The sequence below is a fragment of the Trachypithecus francoisi genome, unplaced genomic scaffold (assembly GCF_009764315.1).
Source record: "Trachypithecus francoisi isolate TF-2019V2 unplaced genomic scaffold, Tfra_2.0 Contig01440, whole genome shotgun sequence".
Classification (NCBI taxonomy): Eukaryota; Metazoa; Chordata; class Mammalia; order Primates; family Cercopithecidae; genus Trachypithecus; species Trachypithecus francoisi.
The window spans coordinates 12023146-12041913 of NW_022681431.1; the positions used below are offsets into that span (position 1 = coordinate 12023146).

General features: G+C 36.1%; 1 protein-coding gene across 1 annotated transcript in view; it reads left to right on the top strand.

Annotated features, from left to right (window-relative positions):
• ADAM7 (ADAM metallopeptidase domain 7) overlaps positions 1 to 17183 on the top strand; it is a 64085-nt gene extending 46902 nt beyond the window's left edge. The window contains exons 14-22 of the mRNA XM_033228900.1: positions 405 to 600; positions 995 to 1097; positions 1538 to 1724; positions 7731 to 7811; positions 8636 to 8714; positions 9231 to 9336; positions 9917 to 10016; positions 15895 to 15950; positions 16962 to 17183. Of these exons, the coding sequence (XP_033084791.1) occupies positions 405 to 600; positions 995 to 1097; positions 1538 to 1724; positions 7731 to 7811; positions 8636 to 8714; positions 9231 to 9336; positions 9917 to 10016; positions 15895 to 15950; position 16962 (909 nt within the window). The 3' untranslated portion in view covers positions 16963 to 17183. The remainder of the gene's footprint in view (positions 1 to 404; positions 601 to 994; positions 1098 to 1537; positions 1725 to 7730; positions 7812 to 8635; positions 8715 to 9230; positions 9337 to 9916; positions 10017 to 15894; positions 15951 to 16961) is intronic.
• Positions 17184 to 18768: the final 1585 nt, after the last annotated feature.

Genomic DNA, 18768 nt, shown 5'->3' on the forward strand with positions numbered 1-18768 from the left:
CATATGCAGGAATCTGATTTATTAGGACTGGAGATTTCCTCATTATAGGCAGGGGTTCCCAGTTTGAGGTGGGTAGGGATAGGCAGGGCATGTACTGGATCCCTTGGAACAAAGAAAAGACAAGATAAATGAGAATACCTGCCCATTTCTTCATTTGATGTACATCCCAACTCTCCCTAAGGCTATTCTAATACCAAATTTCAAAAACATCATTTTGTCATTCCTAAAATTACATGAGTGCCAACACATTTACAGATGAGAATGATTCTTGGTGGAATGCAGAAGGAAGCTATGATCCATCCTTAAAACGTTTTTTAGATAAATGGGTCAACTTTCTGTCTACTTACTAAACCTTACCTACCTAAATGTATCCAGGATTTAGTCTCTTTGTATTTCCTCAACAGATAAAAAAAGCAGGGTCCATATGCAGACCAGCAGAAGATGAATGTGATTTTCCTGAGATGTGCACTGGCCACTCGCCTGCATGTCCTAAGGACCAGTTCAGAGTCAATGGATTTCCTTGCAATAACTCAGAAGGCTACTGCTTCATGGGGAAATGTCCCACTCGTGGGGATCAGTGCTCTGAATTATTTGATGATGGTGAGAGATAATCACAGTGAAGGATTCACATAGATGATGGCCTCTATTTCTCTGTTATTGCCCTGTAGGAATTGGGTCAAGATCAGAGATAATGTCATTTGTGGCATTATTCCAAGATAATGCTTAGCATTTCTCTGTATATTACCTGTCATATTCGTTGATCTTAAGTCTGATATTAACTATCTCAGTATATGAGTTATGTATATTTGTTACTGTTTTATATCTCCAGCCTAAAATATTCTCCTGAGGCAACAGGATAGTTTTTAAATAATGTATTCCATTCTACTTCACTATGACATGATTCTGAAAGTTTAATTACATTAGAAAAATAAGGTCTTTTATGATTCATGGTAGTCATGCTTTTGTTTTACTTTTATACCATTTTTTACCCCAGAGGCAATAGAGAGTCATGATATCTGCTACAAGATGAATACAAAAGGAAATAAATTTGGGTACTGCAAAAACAAGGAAAACAAATTTCTTCCCTGTGAGGAAAAGTAAGTGCCCCGTGGAAAAAAAGTAATTTGCCTTCTTACAGCACTTTGTCAAAATCAGAATGGCTCCTGTCCCCAGAGCTGTTAACCTCTTTTTACTGAGATCGGGAGAAGAGGGAAATAAGGAAATCTTGGAGTCCTGATTAAAATTATGCTAATTCAAATTACTAATAAAAAAATTCCCCTGTAAACTTAAGCCAGTATTGATTTGTGAGGTTCACAGGGAAATCCAAAAGAAACATAATCATTTTACATTTTATACAGACTCATCTCAGTTCTCAGGGCCAAGACTTTGCTCAGTGGTTTTCTCTGCCCATTCCAGCCTCCTTAACTTGGTGAGAAACCTGGATCTAGAAAAAGAGTGAATGGGAGGCTTCATTGCCAGCCTAGTCTCAAAAGTTGTATTTCTAGTTCCAAGTTTGAATGTTCTCCCTTTCCTTCAGAGATGTCAGATGTGGAAAGATCTACTGCACTGGAGGGGAGCTTTCCTATCTCCTTGGAGAAGACAAGACCTATCACCTTAAGGATCCCCAGCAGAATGCTACTGTCATATGCAAAACCATTTTTTTATACCGTGATTCTACAGACATTGGCCTGGTGGCGTCAGGAACAAAATGCGGAGATGGAATGGTAAGACAAAAGCCTTTTGTTTTATTAAAACGTCTTAGTTCAATCCTTTAAAAACATTATTGGATACTGTAATTGGTTCCAAAGAGGCCTAGATATGGAAAAGGAAAAAATATTGACAAGTATTTTTTAATGAGGAGCAGAGTGGCAATAACACTTAATAAATATCCATTTTGCCTAATTTTAGTCATGCCAAATGACACATAATTGTTACAAATGTGCTTAATTAGTAACTTACAATGGATATCTAATGAAATTATAGACATGGATTTTTCTAATTAATGTGACTATAAAATAGCCTCACATCTTCATTTATTTTATTCATTCAATCATATTTACTAGCCATATACTATGGTGCCACTGACTGTACAATAAAGATAAGCATACATGAGAATTTCACACAGTAAAAATTAAATGATTACAGTTCAACAAATTGCTTTCTTAGTGGTGTGACCAATGTACATTGATGTCTAAAGGAAAAGTGGCTGACTTTGCTTAGAGAAGACGAAATGGCATCTTCAATGAGTAACAACATTTCAGCTTTGACTTGAACATTTTAACACACAGGAAACGGGAGAAGACATTTTAGCAAAAAATGCCTGCACAATATGCAAAGGTACAAAGTGTATGGCATAATTCAGATAACCATCAATTTCAGAGTGGCTTGCTCTTTGGGTTAAATGGCAAAAGATGCAATTAAAGAGAAGACAGAATGGGACTGAATTGGAAAGAGTTTTTTATGGCAAGATGACAATATTAGAATGTATACTCTAAAGAATAGCTGGCTCATAAAGAATATATGGAAAACACATGATAGCTTACCCCTAAAATCAGCTATTTGAAATTGAGTAGTTTCTCTATGTGATATGTCTTCCTCTCTCTCTCTACACTATCACCAAAAATATTACAGTGATATTTGTATAGTGTGATAGAGAAATAAATTGGAAAACCAAAGTTCAGAATGTAAAAAAAAAAACTAGAACTAAATATTTAATAGAGACTTATGTTTTGAGTCTATATATTTAACTATACTGCTTCCTGTTAAAATGATTAAATGAATATCAACATGCTAAGAAATCTATGTTTGTGAAGATTAAGCTACGTATGCTAACCACAAGCTAAAAAATTCAAAGGTATTCAGCAAGACAAAGTGTGAAGCCTCAGGTGGATGAAAATACCAAAAGATTTGCTATTCACCTCAGATATGAAAAACCAGCCTGAAATACAAAGTGTTTCCTTCTTGAAGAGTGGCAAGGACTGAAGAAAGGGGCTGATAGAAAGGCAGTTGTGAAGAAATCCACCTCCATCTCCTAAATACACTGTGACCATGTACTCTGCATAGAGAGCTTATTCCTGCAAGAGAAGGCTTAGGGCAGAAGTACGTCCGTCACAGCGGTGCCAGTTCTTCAGCCAAATTCTAAGGAGGAAATTCATGCATAGTTAATGCTGGTCTATGTAGGTATCACAATGATGTGAGTGGGAAAAAAAATGTTCATTTTGGCATTGATATGCTATTTTTAGACTATGAGTTATGGGACCTTATTCGAATCTGTTGTTTTAGCAGAGCTTCTCTAAAACCAAAGGACAAGAAAAGGAGTAGGCTAACGAGACAGAAAACATTTTGGTAATAATTGTCCCACTCCAACCAAACAGCAGTGAAAAATTCAGTGGTCTGACTCCTTCTGCATCAGCAAGGATCCAGTGGGAAGCCTAGTCTTCCATTTTCTTCCAGCTCTAACAGATGCCCTGGCTCCAGATAGGGTTTCAGTGGAGGCTTATGGGGAGTCAGGACATTCACCACAGCTCAGTGGTGATGAATTCTTCCAGCCTCACAGTGTCATGAAAGTATGTGAGGAGGCTGGGTTTCCACCCCAGCTGGCATGAGTGAGGCAGTGATTCTGCTAAAACAACAGGTTTGAATAAGATCCCATAGGTCATAGTCCCCAAAGTATCCAGAATACAAGTGAGTCACTCTTCATACAAAGAACCAGGGAAATCTCAATTGAAATGACAAAAGACAATCTCTAGATGCAACAACAAGGTGGCACATATGTTGGAATTACCTGACAAAGAATTTAAAGCTGCCTTCATAAAAATGCTTCAGTGAACAAATATGCACACACTTGAAATAAATGGAAAAATAGAAGGTCTCAGCAAATAACAAACTTCCAGCAAAGATGTATACAATATAAGTAAGAGCCAAATGGAAATTTTAGAACTGAAAAATTACAATATGGGAATAAAAAAATTCAGTGAATGAGTTCAACAGAAAAATGTAGGGAATCGAAGAAATCATTCTTTCAATGAATTTAAAGAAAAAAATAAAAATTATTTAATCTCAATTGCTATTTCAAGTAAAGGTGAACATAAGGTAGAACTGGAGCAAAGATGACTCTTGTTATGTTTTAGCAAATAGACTGGTAGCATTTTGCCCCTGCTCTAGAGATTTGTGGAACTGTGAACTGAAGAGAGATGATTTAGGGTATCTGGTGGAAGAAATTTCTAAGCAGCAAAGCATTCAAGAGGTGACTTGGGTGCTGTTAAAGACATTCAGTTTTATAAGGGAAGCAGAGCATAAAAGTTCGGAAAATTTGCAGCCTGACAATGTGATAGAAAAAAAAAAAACATTTTCTGAGGAGAAATTGAAGCTGGCTGCAGAAATCTGCATAAGTAATGAGGAGCCAAATGTTAATACCAAAGACAACAGGGAAAATGTCTCCAGAGCATGTCAGAGGTCTTCATGGTAGCCCCTTCTATCACAGACCCAGAGACCTAGGAGAAAACAGTTTCATGGGCCAGGCTCAGGGTCCCCGTGTTGTATGCTGTGCACAGTCTAGGGACTTGGTGACCTACGTCCCAGCCACTCCAGCCGTGACTAAAAGGTGCCATGGTACAGGTTGGGCTGTTGCTTCACAGGGTGGAAGCCCCAGGCCTTGGCAGCCTCCACGTGGTGTTGAGCCTGCAGGTGCACAGAAGTCAAGAATTGAGGTTTGGGAATCTTGGCCTAGATTTCAGAATGTGTGGAAATGCCTGGCTGCCCAGGCAAAAGTTTGCTGCAGGAGTGGGGCCCTTATGGAGAATCTCTGCTAGGGCAGTGTGGATGGGAAATGTAGGGTCAGATCCCCCACAACAGTCCTTGCTGGGGCACTGCCTAGTGGAGCTGTAAGAAAAGGGCCCGGCCCCTGTCCTCCAGACCCCAGAATCATAGATCTACCCACAGTTTGCACTGTGCACCTGGAAAAGCTGCAAACACTCAACGCCAGCCCATGGAAGCAGCCGGGAAGGAGGCTGTACCCTGTAAAACCACAGAGGCAGAGCTGCTCAAGACTCTGGGAATCCACCTCTTGCATCAGTGTGACCTGGATGTGAGACATGGAATCAAAGGGGATCATTTTGGAGCTTTAAGATTTGACTGCCCTGCTGAATTCAGACTTGCATGGGGCCTATTAGCCCTTTTGTTTTGGCCACTTTCTTCCATTTGGAATGGCTGTATTTATCCAATGCCTGTACCCCCATTGTATCCAGGAAGTAAGTAACTTGCTTTTGATTTTACAGGCTTGTAGGTGGAAGGGACTTGCCTTGTATTGAACCAGACTTTGGACTGTGGACTTTTGAGTTAATGCTGAAATGAGTTAAGTCTCTAGGGGACTGTTGGGAAGGCATGATTGGTTTTAAAATGTGAGGACATGAGATTTGGGAGCAGCCAGGGATGGAATGATGTGATTTGACTGTGTCTCCACCCAAATCTCATCTTGAATTCCCACACTTTGTGGGAGGGACCCACTGGCAGGTAAGTGAATCGTGAGAGCAGGTCTTTCCCATGCTGTTCTCCTGACAGTAAGTCTCATGAGATCCGATGGTTATTATAAGGTTGAGTTTTCCTGCACAAGTTCTCTCTTTGCCTGCTGCCATCCATGTAAGACGTGACTTACTCCTCCTCGCTTTTCACCAAGATTATGAGACTTCCCCAGCCACGTGGAACTGTAAGTTCAATTAAACATCTTTCTTTTGTAAATTGCCCAGTCTCGCGTATGTCTTTATCAGCAGCATGAAAACGAGCTAATACAATGTTAAAAAATTTCCTCCTTTATCAAGAAAAAGTTGTTGAATGAAATTTTAAAAAATATTAAATCTATATTAAAACGTGTAATTTGAGATCAATGAGCATTGCCCTCAAAGTACAAAATGTGATTACTGGTTTATACGTAATGTGGGCAGTAAACCACTGAATGGATATTACAAAAAAAATCAATAAGTTAGATGCTAAACTTCTTAACACAATAAGATAAAAGAATTTTAAAAATCAAAGAAAATAAATACAAGCAGGAAATAGATTTCTAAAAAATTCATCACAGATTTAATATGAATTCTAAATTTAAAAAAGCAGAAGAGAGGTGAAAATATAATTAATGAAATAATCACAATGTGTCCCTGATCTGAAGAATGTATGAAAAAATTCACTTAGTACCAGGAAAAATTTAGAGAAAGAGATGAGTGCTTTTACTTACCCTCATGCCTTGAATGTCAAAAATAAAGAATATATGCCATAAGTACAAAGGAGAAAAGGTCAGTAACTTGTTACAGAAAGAAATATCAGGTTACCATAATACTTGTCTACAACAAGTATCCAGAAGACAATGGAGCAACATCTACAGAGCTTTGGGGAACATAATTGTTGAGACCCTAAAACTATATTTACAGCCAAGTTATTATTCAGACAGAAAAGCAATAGAATGACACTCTCACACATATTATAACTAATAAAATATATAGTAATATATAGACTCCACCTGTTTTTTGAAAAGACAAATAGTTCAAAATGTATTCCAGTCAACAGAGAAATAAATTTAAATTTAGAAGGTAAAATAATGAGATAGGATATTAAAGAAATGATTGCAAGCAACAAAATCTATAAGACTTTTGAGTAAATTCTAGTTATTAATTATAATATATTACAGCGATGTAAAAAATCTCAGGAATAATAAATAATTTTGACAATGTAGAATCTGGTTTACTCAATCAAAAACTTGAACTGAGAGAAAGAGAAAAGAAGTAAAAACATGATAAATTTCTTATCTTACAGAAGGAGGAATTAATGGTGATTTTTTTCTTGAAAATGATAGAATTATTTAGATTCAAATATATTAATGTTAACCAAATTAACCTTTAGAAATTAGCATATATAGCTTTCAAATTAGAGAAAACAAGAGCTGAATAAAAGTGATAAATATAGTAAAAGGTAAGCTACAATGTCTAATGTTGGAAATCAAGTAATTAAAATGAAAGGAGTAAGAGTATATATATCACTTATTCCAATAAATATGGATGCATTAAGTTCTCCCTATAGAAAATGTAAATATAATATGGCTATATTAAGTTCTCCCTATAGAAAATACAAATATAATCTTTGAATTGGAGGCAATAAATGTTTAATTATAAATAAAATTAAAAATAACCATTAAAAATTAAATAAATGAGTAAGGATGAACCAGGCAAAGACCAAAAATAACAAAACCAATAATATTTTGGTGATCAAATTTACCAAGAGAAAGGAAAATTTAAAGCAAAAATATTAAACACAAATAAGATTAATTGATATTAATAAAATGCTCAACCATCAACTGTGGTATAATAAACATACATTGTTAAACAAAATCAAAAGAAAAACTTCATTGAAACGAAAGAAACTGTTGCAATTATAGTTGTAGAATCTTTGACAGATTAATGTTGAAATAATTACTCAGAACATAAACATTTTAATGAGTTTAAAATATTTGTTTGCATGTATAGTACACTCCTCAAACATTTATAGAGGATTTCTCTATCCATAGAAGACACTACATGGGGAATTTTACAATAGGAAAAATTACATAACTTATAATTAAATCATGTAAATTGAAAATTTTCATATGTAAATTACATGCAAAATTGTGTGCTTCACATGCATTACATGAAATTACAATTTCACATTAAGTCATTTTAATTCATGCTTGATTACTTTATTTCTAGGTGTGCAACAATGGTGAATGTCTAAACATGGAAAAGGTCTATAACTCAACCAATTGCCCCTCTCAGTGCCATGAAAATCCTGTAAGATATGACTGCTTTTAAAATTAATGTCTTATCAGTCATGTATTTACTTTATTCCTCAGCCTGTATGTGCATGTATATATGTATGTTTGCTGCTTTCTAAGTCAAATATATATTTGGGATTCATTTTTTCATGTGTTATCAACAAAATTGATCCAAGGAACTAAACCACATATTATTATACACAGACACAGTCAGTGTTACAAGTAAAGCTTTCATTATGGTACTGGTTATCTAGAAATTCAGTGATTAATGTATGTATAAAGTTTAAATCCAATGTTTAAAGTTGAATCTATTACAATATGTCTTATAGTTAAAACACACCAATGTCAAGTTAAGCTTTTGAGAAAATTGGCAAACATTGTATATTTTTTCACTTAATAAACACTAATACCAGCAATTACTAACAGTTTGTGCCTAATATCACTCATATGCTGGGTTAATCAGTAACACTTATATAGTAATATACACACACACACATATCACACATACACACACATATATATATAGTAGGTTACCATATTTATCATACATATCATATATTTATCCAGAAAGATAAATCATGCTCTCATTCATTTGCCTTTGAATTTGTCAGTATCATTCTCTTATTCAAAGGCCATTTTCAAAGATAGTTGCTTCTTGTATTTTGTTTACTTATTTTTCTGCATCATTGATTTTGTTAGGTAGTTTAATTAACTAATAAAAAGTTTGTGCTTGTGCTTGTGTGCATGTATGTTTGATGTAGAGGTAGTACTAAAGTAAGTGAGTTGCAGAACACAACTTATATCAGTCATTTGAGAAAATATCGTTGACTGCTCTTCCAGATGGATGACCATGGACTCCACTGCCAGTGTGAGGAAGGACAGGCACCTGTAGCCTGGGAAGAAACCTTAAATGTTACCAGTGAGCATCCTAAAACAAAATCTTTCATATATCAAAAGCCTACCCAGCGAAAAAAGTTGTTTTTTCTTATTTTTCAAGTCTGCTACTTATTTGTTGTGTTTTGATATGGATTTGTATGGTCTTCATATTATTTTGCATAAATACCCAAATTGATTTTACTGCAATTCCCTTTTAGAGCCAGTGTAGTCTCTTCTAGCTCAATTAGATTTTCTTAGGTCTTCCACAAACCCTCAACACACAAGGGCTTTTCTGTAGTTAATAACTGACAACCAAATCTCTTCCTGATGATTGTGGTTCCCTTAAATATAATGGAATACTGGGTGGAGTGTCAGTTGCAAATACAAATGATAATTTATATAATGTTTGGGCTTTTTACTTTACATAAAAATAATTGAAAGGAGAATCAAAGTCCTATAGAAAGGAATAAGGAGCATTGTAACAGCTCCATTAAATGTTAATATTCCACTGTTTTACAACTGATACCCTGGCTGAAGTCCGTGTTTTTTCATGTTGCAGATGTTGTCATCTTGGTTGTTGTGCTTGTCCTGGTTATTGTCGGTATCGGAGTTCTCATACTATTAATTCGTTACCAAAAATGTATCAAGTTGAAGCAAGTTCAGAGGTACATACGCATTTTCTATGTGTTGAAGGGAATTGTTACTGAGAATATATAAGCTTTGTAGTTACAGAGGATATTCGATGGGGGGAAGTATAAGCTTCTTACTGAAGATGGGGTAAGAATAGTAGTAACTCAAGCTTTTATGTACTTGCTCCTATCCAGATGCTAATATCAATGATTCCCAAACTTCGTGCACGTTGAAATCACCAATGGATCTTTCAAAAAATACCGATGTGGGTTGAAGACATTGTGATTTAATTGTCATTGGGTTTAACTTGAGCATCAGTATTTTAAAAATCTTGTAGATGATTTAATTTTAGCCATAAGTACATACCATAGTTTGTTTATCCCATAGTTTCTGATTCTTCCCACATCAAGAATCAGAAAGGTGACATCACTGAAGACTGTATAGTATTAAGTTGATAATTAGCCAATATAAAAAGCATTATTTCAATATATCTAACATTGTAACGAAATGGAAACTTTTGAAATATAAAAATTGCTAAAGCTTACCCATGAAGAAATAAATAACCTGAATAGCCCTGTATCTAATAAATTAGGTGTTCAATTTCCTTCTTGACAGCCCACCTATAGAAACCCTGGGAGTGGAGAATAAAGGATACTTTGGTGATGAGCAGCAGATGAGGACTGAGCCAATCCTGCCAGAAATTCGTTTCCTAAATGTAAGAAACTTCCATTTGCAACAGTTAGTTAATTGATTTTTTTAAGTAGCTGTGTGTGTTTAAAATGGAACCCGTCCTAAGCTAAGTGACGTGGGAGGTGCAGAGGAGCAATTTAACATGGTTCCACATATACGTGAAGCTTTGAATCTTCATGTAGGGAAAAAAAAGAGGACAGGATTCAAAACAAATATGGAACAATAACCAAGATGCTATAGCAGAGCAGAATATATTGGTTGAATAAAATATTAATTTGTGCACTATTGTAAAAATTTACAAGCATAAACCACAGTACGGGCCATAAAGCAAGTCTTAACAAACTTGAAAGAATTGAGCCAGGCACAGTGGCTCACGCCTGTAATCCCAAAACTTTTGAAGGTCGAGATGGGCAGATCACCTGAATTTGAGACGAGCCTGGCTAACATGGTGAAACCCTGTATCTACTAAAAATATAAAGAAAAAAGAAACAAGAAAGAAAAGAATTGTAGCCATATAAAATATATTCTCAGAATTAAATTACAATAGAAATAAGTAATGGAAAGATATTACTAATTAGAAAAATTCTCAGTTGAAAATTAGATAACAAATTCTAAGGAACTCAGATTTCAAAAGAATAACCAAAAGGGAGATTAGAAAGTATTTTAACATGGATGAAAATTAAATACCACGTACCAAAACATGTGGGTGTAGTAAAATCAGTAAAGGAAAATTTATACCGCCTATCTGCTTATGTTTGAAAAGAAGAAAAGTAAAAGACCAATGACCTCAGCTTTTACTTTAAGAAACTAGAAAAGTAAAGAAAATGAAGCCCAATATATGCAGAGGAAAAGAAAAAGTAAATATCTGATTGGTCACTAACGAAATAGAAAAATAACAGAGAAAATGTATTTTGAGAAGATTAATAAATTTTATAATCCTCCAGCCAGTCTAACTAGTTAGTACGTATTATTAACATCAAGAATCAGAAAGGCAACATCAATGAAGATACTATAAATATTAAGTTGATAATTAGAAAATATTATGAAAAACCTTATTTTAATAGATTTGACAGTGCAATGAAATGGAAATTTTTGAAAGATAAAAATTACTAAAGCTTACTCATGAAGAAACAGATAACCTGAATAACCCTGTATCTAATAAGTTAAATTTGTAGTAAAAACCTTTCCACAAACAAAAAAAAATTTGACCCTTGTGACTCTACTGGTGAATTCTATTTAAAAATTCATGAAGACATAACACCAATTCTACATAAATTTTTCCAGATAATTGGAGAGAAGGGGGAAATTTCCAATTTATTTTATGAGGCCAATATTTCTCTGACAACTACTTATAAAAGTCATTACAAGAAGGAAGCACTACTAACTAATACACTAACTAATATAGGTGCACGAATTATTATTAGATTTTAGCCAATTGAATCTCATGATAAATGATAATACATCATGATCATATATAAAGGATAATAAGTCATTATCAAGTGTTACTGCAATAATGCACAGAAACTTTAACATTCAAAAAAGCAATGAGGCTAATTTACTGTATTATCAGGGAAGGTGTAACATCATATGATCATATCAATAGATTCAGATAAATTATTTGAAAAAATTCTATCTATTCCTGAGAAAATTCAGTAAACTAGAAATGTAAGCAATATATGAAGATCTAAGAAAAATGTTGAAAATCCCACAGAAGTCCCTGCAAATCACAGCTTGTTCAATAATTGTAGCAACAGCTATAATTTCCAATACATTTCACTCACTCAAAAAACTGTTAGAATGGTGATCATTAAAAAGTAAGGAAACAACAGATGCTGGAGAGGATGGAGAGAAATAGGAATGCTTTTACACTGTTGGTGGCTGTATAAATTAGTTCAACCATTGTGGAAGACAGTGTGGCAATTCCTCAAGGATCTAGAACTAGAAATACCATTTGACCCAGCAATCCCATTACTGGATATATACCCAAAGGATTATAAATCATTCTACTATAAAGACACATGCACATGCACATGTATGTTTATTGTGGCACTCTTCACAATAGCAAAGACGTGGAACCACCACAAATGGCTGTCAATGATAGACTTGATAAAGAAAATGTGGCACATATATACCATGGAATACTATGCAGCCATAAAAAAGGATGAGTTCATGTCCTTTGCAGGGACATGGATGAAGCTGGAAACCATCATTCTCAGCAAACTATCACAAGAACAGAAAACCTAACACTGCACATTCTCACTCATAAGTGGGGGGTGAACAGTGAGAACACATGGACCCAGGGAGGGGACCATCACACACTGGGGCCTGTCGGGGGATGGGGGACAAGGGGAGGGATAGCATTAGGAGAAATACCTAATGTAGGTGATAGGTTGATGGGTACAGCAAACCACCATGCCATATATATACCTGTGTAATAAACCTGCATGTTCTGCAGGTGTACCCCAGAACTTCAAGTATAAAAATAACATAACATTAAACAAACAAACAAACAAACAGAGTGGCCAGGCACAGTGGTTCACAGCTATAATTCTAGCACTTTGAGAGGCTAAGGCAAGAGGGTAATTTGAGGCAAGGAGTTCTAGACCAGGCTGGGTAATATGGCAAGCCTTTGTCTATATAAAAAAAGAAAAAAATAGCCAAGCATAATGGTGCACACCTGTAGTCCCTAGCTAGATGGGAGACTGAGGCACCGAAAACCTCTGGAGCCCAGGATTTCCAGACTGCAGTGAGCTATGATCATGCCACTGCATTCCAGCCTGGGCTACAGAGTGATACCCTGTCTCAAAAAAACCAATAACAACAATGATCAAGACAAAACCTGTAAGCAAAGATTAAGAAACTACAAAGGCATTAGCTTTTTTAAAAAAATTAGCTAATGAAGAAAGCATCATTCTTGATAAGATTATCTCTTTAAAATGATGAAACTGCACATTAGGATTTAAGTCACGAAGAAGGGATCAAAAGGCCCCAATTTTAAGGTTAATAATTAACTGACTGTTGGTAGATGCAAGTGCCAATAAAAATATCATGTTGCCAGTATTTTTAAATCAGGGTATTTTTGGTTGGTGGGGTGGTCTGGTCTGGTTATACAGTTCCAGAGGTTTTGAATGCTTTGCCATGGCTTTAGGCATGCCAAAAGCTTTGTGATTTTTACTGCACAATGTTGCAGAGCATGTCCCCACTCTATGCCCCAGAACACATATGTGACATTTTAGTGGAGATGCCTCTGCTGAATTTCACTGGAGTATGGAGATAGTGAATCTTTCTCTGGTTATATATGTTTGTTAGTTATCATTTTTATCCATTTTTACTCTTTATTATGCCAGCTGTGACTCCAAGAAGGTAAAACTGAGTCTTAATTGTCCATTAGAATGAACAAAAAAAAAAGTGTATGATTTTTTTTTAAGTTTACATTGAGATTTTCAGGAATGAAACCACATGATGCTAATATAATTCTCATTCATTTGTCTTGAGGTTTAAATGAGAAATTGTATGTAAATAGACCTAGCACAGTGATGGGTATATACTTGGCACTTAATATGTGTTATTTTAATCTACTATGCCTCATGTGCTGTTAAAGTTACTTCCCTAATTACATTTTCCTTAAATTAATACGTTAAAATAGGTGAACTTCCAGAGAGAGGAGTCAGGAAAGGTAGGCTGAGTACTGGTCAGTAATGAATAACCATAGAGCCTAGGACATATTTGTTACGATTCTTGATTCTAAGCTTCCTTTAAGGGCTTTTGGTTTTTTGGTTAAATGAGGGGCACCCAGAAGAGAAGAAGAATAAATATCTGCTGAATATGTGAATAAATTCAATTTACTGCTGATAGCATATACACCATGATATTAACACAGATAGCAGAGCTGGATCCTCAAACATCACATTTAGGGTTTTTATATTTTTTGGCATGAAATATTATAAACAATAATGATTTAACTGATGCTTATTTGACACAGTTACCCACTAAAGACCAGTCCTCAGCAAAACTGGGGTTTGGGAGAAGTCTATCTTTGACGTCTTTTACCTGTTATGTTAATGATGCTTGTGTTTTGTTTGTTTTTACTCTCCCTGCTCTGGCATCCAGGGCCTCTCCCAGATCCTGCTTCCACTGAACCATGCTTTCTAGTTGTATTAATATCTACTGGGGAGTTAACAGAACACACTTTAAAGAGGGAAACTTCATTTAGGAATTTTTATATTTTGATAGGAAATTGCGGAGTTTCTCAAAGACATTCAAGGCCCAAAAGAATGTGGCTGGTTGGGGAATTTCAGGCATATAGTCAATTAGCGATAGTAAGATTTGGTGGCTAACAGACCTGCCTCATCATATTCATATCACAACGCATAAATCCCCACTCTTCTTATATGTAAATTTGTCTTATAGAGAGGTCCTGAAATAGACTCATGTATTGTAGGATAACAACCTAGGCAAGAATATGAGGTCTGGGTCTTTTAGTATTTGTATACTTACTAGGAATTGCAGATTAATAGTATCTCTTTTCACTAGCAGAGAACTCCAGAATCCTTGGAAAGCCTGTCCACCAGTTTTTCAAGTCCCCACTACATCACACTGGTATGTCCCCCTCCCCTTCCTCTTGGCAGCGGCCTGTGTCCTTTCCAATACTAATTTTCATGAAACCTAATCATTTGTTGGTTCCTTGAAAAGGACCAATAATATAACATGGATAGCTCTCTGATTGGAGGTAGAAATGGGACACCCTGACACTCTGGCATAGAGACCTACTTCTTAACAGGGTGGGGGTTAGGGTGAGGAGGGGGAAGTGAGTCAGGTAAGTCCCGGGGCAGACACAGTTTTTGTTGAAAATGTTGGCATTTTGTTTATCTTGATAAACATTTGCTTGCAAGTTAATTTTGATATTTTAAACAAACACTTTAGCACACAATTTATCTGAATTACTGAATTAGTTTTCTCCCCTTAAATTCTGCCGCTGAGACCAATGCCTCACTCACCTCACTCTAGTCCTGGCCCCTGTTCTGAAAGGTAAAACACAGCAATGGTTTTCAGTGAGTCAGAGGCTCTCCCCTGGAACCCTTAGTTAGCCGAGGCAGTATAATGCCTGCATCTTTATTTATAAGGGAGAAACAAAATGCTAGCACATATTAGCATACACATGCATTAGAGACTGAGTCAAACACACACACACACACACACACACACACACACTCATAAAATAGAACCACTACAGGATTTCTAGGGATTGCCCAAATGACTAGAATCTCTATCTCTACATCCTCAAGGTTACTCAGTAGAGCACTTCTTACTCAGAACTGGGTGCTGAATGCACACAGATTTTCAACTCTGTATTTTTAAAAGCAGCCATTCTCGTTAAGCTTTCTTTATGGACGACTACAATGCTGTGATTAGTTGATTAGTTTATAATCTGTGGTTGCACATGATCCTCGATCACACGAAAGGATTACAGAAAGTGGCAGACAGCCGGGAGAGTTGTATGAATGAATTCTTCCTTGAACCCATGCAGTCCATGTTTAAAATCAATTTTACTGAGATTCCAATAGAGATGTTATCGGAATGAAAGTGCTAATACTTAAAAAGTGTTTGTAAATCTCTTACCTAATGTATTCTAGGGAAGATTCACAAGTTTTACAATCAATAATGGTTTCTGGTACAGCTTTGCTTAACCAGCACTATCTACTCTCCTTTCCCCCAGTCCCATAGGAATTTACAAACTGTCTTAAGCAATTTACAAACAGTCTTGGATTTTTCAAGGAGCAAGCAGAGGTGGTCTGCGTGTGTACGTGCTCATGTGTATGTGTGTACATGCATGTCCGTGTGTGGATGCGCATGCGTGCAACATCTGGTGCAGCTCCTAATACAACATAATTTATTTATTATAGAAACCTGCAAGGGAAGATTCAAGAGGAATTGCAGATCCCAATCAAAGTGCCAAGTGGTAGGTTACCCTGACAGATAGTACCTCCCGTTTTTATTTTTCAAATGCTGGCATAGTTATGTGTTCTTTACCTACTCATTGATTCACTGGGGACATCCTCTGTACTTATCAACAGGTTAAGAAGGTTAGAATTTTTTTTTGCTGATATGCTTAAATTTCTAATATATAATTCTGCTAAGGATGTTTTAATCCAAAACTTTCAAACCAGACCAATGGAGCAATCTAGAATTCAACAGTGCCAGAGTCTCAATACAGATTAGGAATAATGAAGGCAGCACTATTCTTTCAGACTTTTGTTGGTCAGAGTATACATACCCACAGATTTTCTTCAAGTATGTTAAAGGGCTTTAGTAATGTTGGAAATCACAGAAAAGAAACAGTTTCCTTCATGACTGCTTTTCTAAATTTTTTATTTATCGAATCAATAAATGGGAGGGCTGACTTCACATTCGACTTAGTGTGTCTATATTAGAAAATTTATTCACAAATTGTGATTTATGTCAAAGGGAAAGAAAATGAGCATGGCTTGAGCACATTTTGAGTTTGTTTTCATTTCTTCCTCCTTTATTTTTGCTGAGTTTTTACAGTGCAGTAGGCACTGGATTAGTGTGAAGGTTCTTCCACAGAGCATTCTTATGAGGAATCTTGCTTAATACAGACCTACCGCCCCTCTCCACTGAAAAGCAGGGTATTTTCTAATGATCCTTTCACTCCACAATGACAAACCTGTCCCACAGACAGTAGAAAGTGAAGACACTCCTTAGTGCCAGCAAACTGTTTGGCATCCCATAATGGAAAACAAAATTATCTTCTTTCTTTCATAATAGGCCTATTTATTTTATAACTGCTTAATTAGCAATGGCTAGGCAGATCTATAAAAGCATGAATAAATGTAGGACTACGGAATCCAGAAAGGTTATTCTAATTAGTAGATATAAATGAGTAATGGAAATACATGGCTCACATATTTCATAGTAAACAACTTATCTTTAACCATCTGTTTCTATTTAGAGCTTGAAGCTGGATATCCAAAATGGCTGTGCAAGCCTGGGCTTGGGATTCTGGATGCAAGATCTTTACAACCTTACCTAGATATCTGCTACTCAAATTTTTGGTAGTTTTTCAAATGTCCTCTATCCTGAAAGAAAATGTTTAAGAGAAGCACCTTCTTCCTGTTAATATTTACCGGTAGAATTCACACCCTCTATCATAAACATATGCTGCAGAAAAAAATTTCTCGTGGTCTTTCAAATGCTCTTTACTGCAATATAAAAATTTGTACCCTTGCCGTAGTATTTTCCTACAAAATGTTACTCTAGTTTCTTTTAAGAGTCCAAACTTTGAGGATGATAACTTACAGTCGAGGAAGAAAACATTGCATATGTAAAGTTACTTCTTTGGAAATGTAAAAGTACTTTTTAAAACTTGAAATCATCAGCACTAACTCTGGTTTAAATGAAATTCCTGCAGAAATGCCAAAGAAGGCAGGGCAGAGTGGCATGGATTCTACTAGGTAATTAAAAGTGAAAGAGGCAGAAGAATAGTGGACAGAACTGCAGGATAGTCCTTAAAATAACGGTGGTAGGAAAGGAAAACACATAATGCTCCTGGCAATTCTAAATTCCTAGGTTTACCTCTCTAGAATTCCTCAAGAAGCTGACAGAGAAATCAGAAGGTTACAAGAATTTCAGAAAAGGTACTCCAAGTGAGGACATACTCAAAACTCCTACGAAGGGTTTCTAAGGTCTTTATCATGTGCTACTTGACAACGTGCCATTTCTGTGCTGTCTCCACCCCCTCCCTGTCCGTTTGTTATGGGATGGGGGGTTACCCTGGGAATGATTTCAGCTGCTGCTTACACAGATGCCTCTCAAGGTGTTCTTTTGTGTCCTCTATTTTCTTCTTGTGAACTGTTAAAGCTACATGCAATATATTTTTTTTCCATTTACTGAAATAAAGTTTTCAAGTGCTAAATAAAAATGTTCTGACTCGATGAAATAAATAAAGGCTACAACGGAAGGAAGAAAGACTGTTGTCCTTGTTGACATTTTTGTTGCTCTGCTGACTTGTCTTTCTCCTGGAGCGGAGCCTGCCTGCAGCACAGCACAGCAGTGACTCAGCACTGGATACCACAGGAGCTTTCCTTCGGCGCCTGTTGTTCTAATCAAAGCTGCCACTTTAAGAATGGGTGTTGACAAATGTGTACTTAAAGCCAAGGAAACTAATTTAAACGTTTTATGTAAATTTGAGGGGAAAAAAACCCCAGAAACTCCACATCTGATATATGCTTTCCTCATTAAAGCAAACAATAAGCCTCTGATGTCCAAAATTACGGAACAGCCACATCTTCCTGTTCTCCTGAACGCTGCATATGTGGATGAACAAAGCACATTTTGATGATATCGTATTTCCTTTATAAAAGGATCACCTTTCTGATTCATTATTTTTGTATTGTCTCCATATCTCTTTCAGACAAAATCCTCCCTCCATTACTTCTGTCTTGGGCTCCATATTTAACTAACTGCTACTTTCTGGTGATTTTTTTTTCGAAGTTCCTCTCTCTCCAATAATAAACATCTCTTGTACCTGCCCATTCTCCCAACTCGTTGCTTCCTGTTCAGATCTCTTTGGATTTCTAATTTGCTTCCCTTTCCTTTCAACAATCTCAGAAGCCTCTGACAGTTAAGCCCCTTTTCAATTTTAGGTCACTTTCTCCAAGTTTTGTCCATATGTAGACCCCAAGCCTTAGGACTTTCTATTCCTTTTAAATGCTGTTAGGAAGCCTCTCCTTCCAACGTCTACAGAGCAGAATCAAACA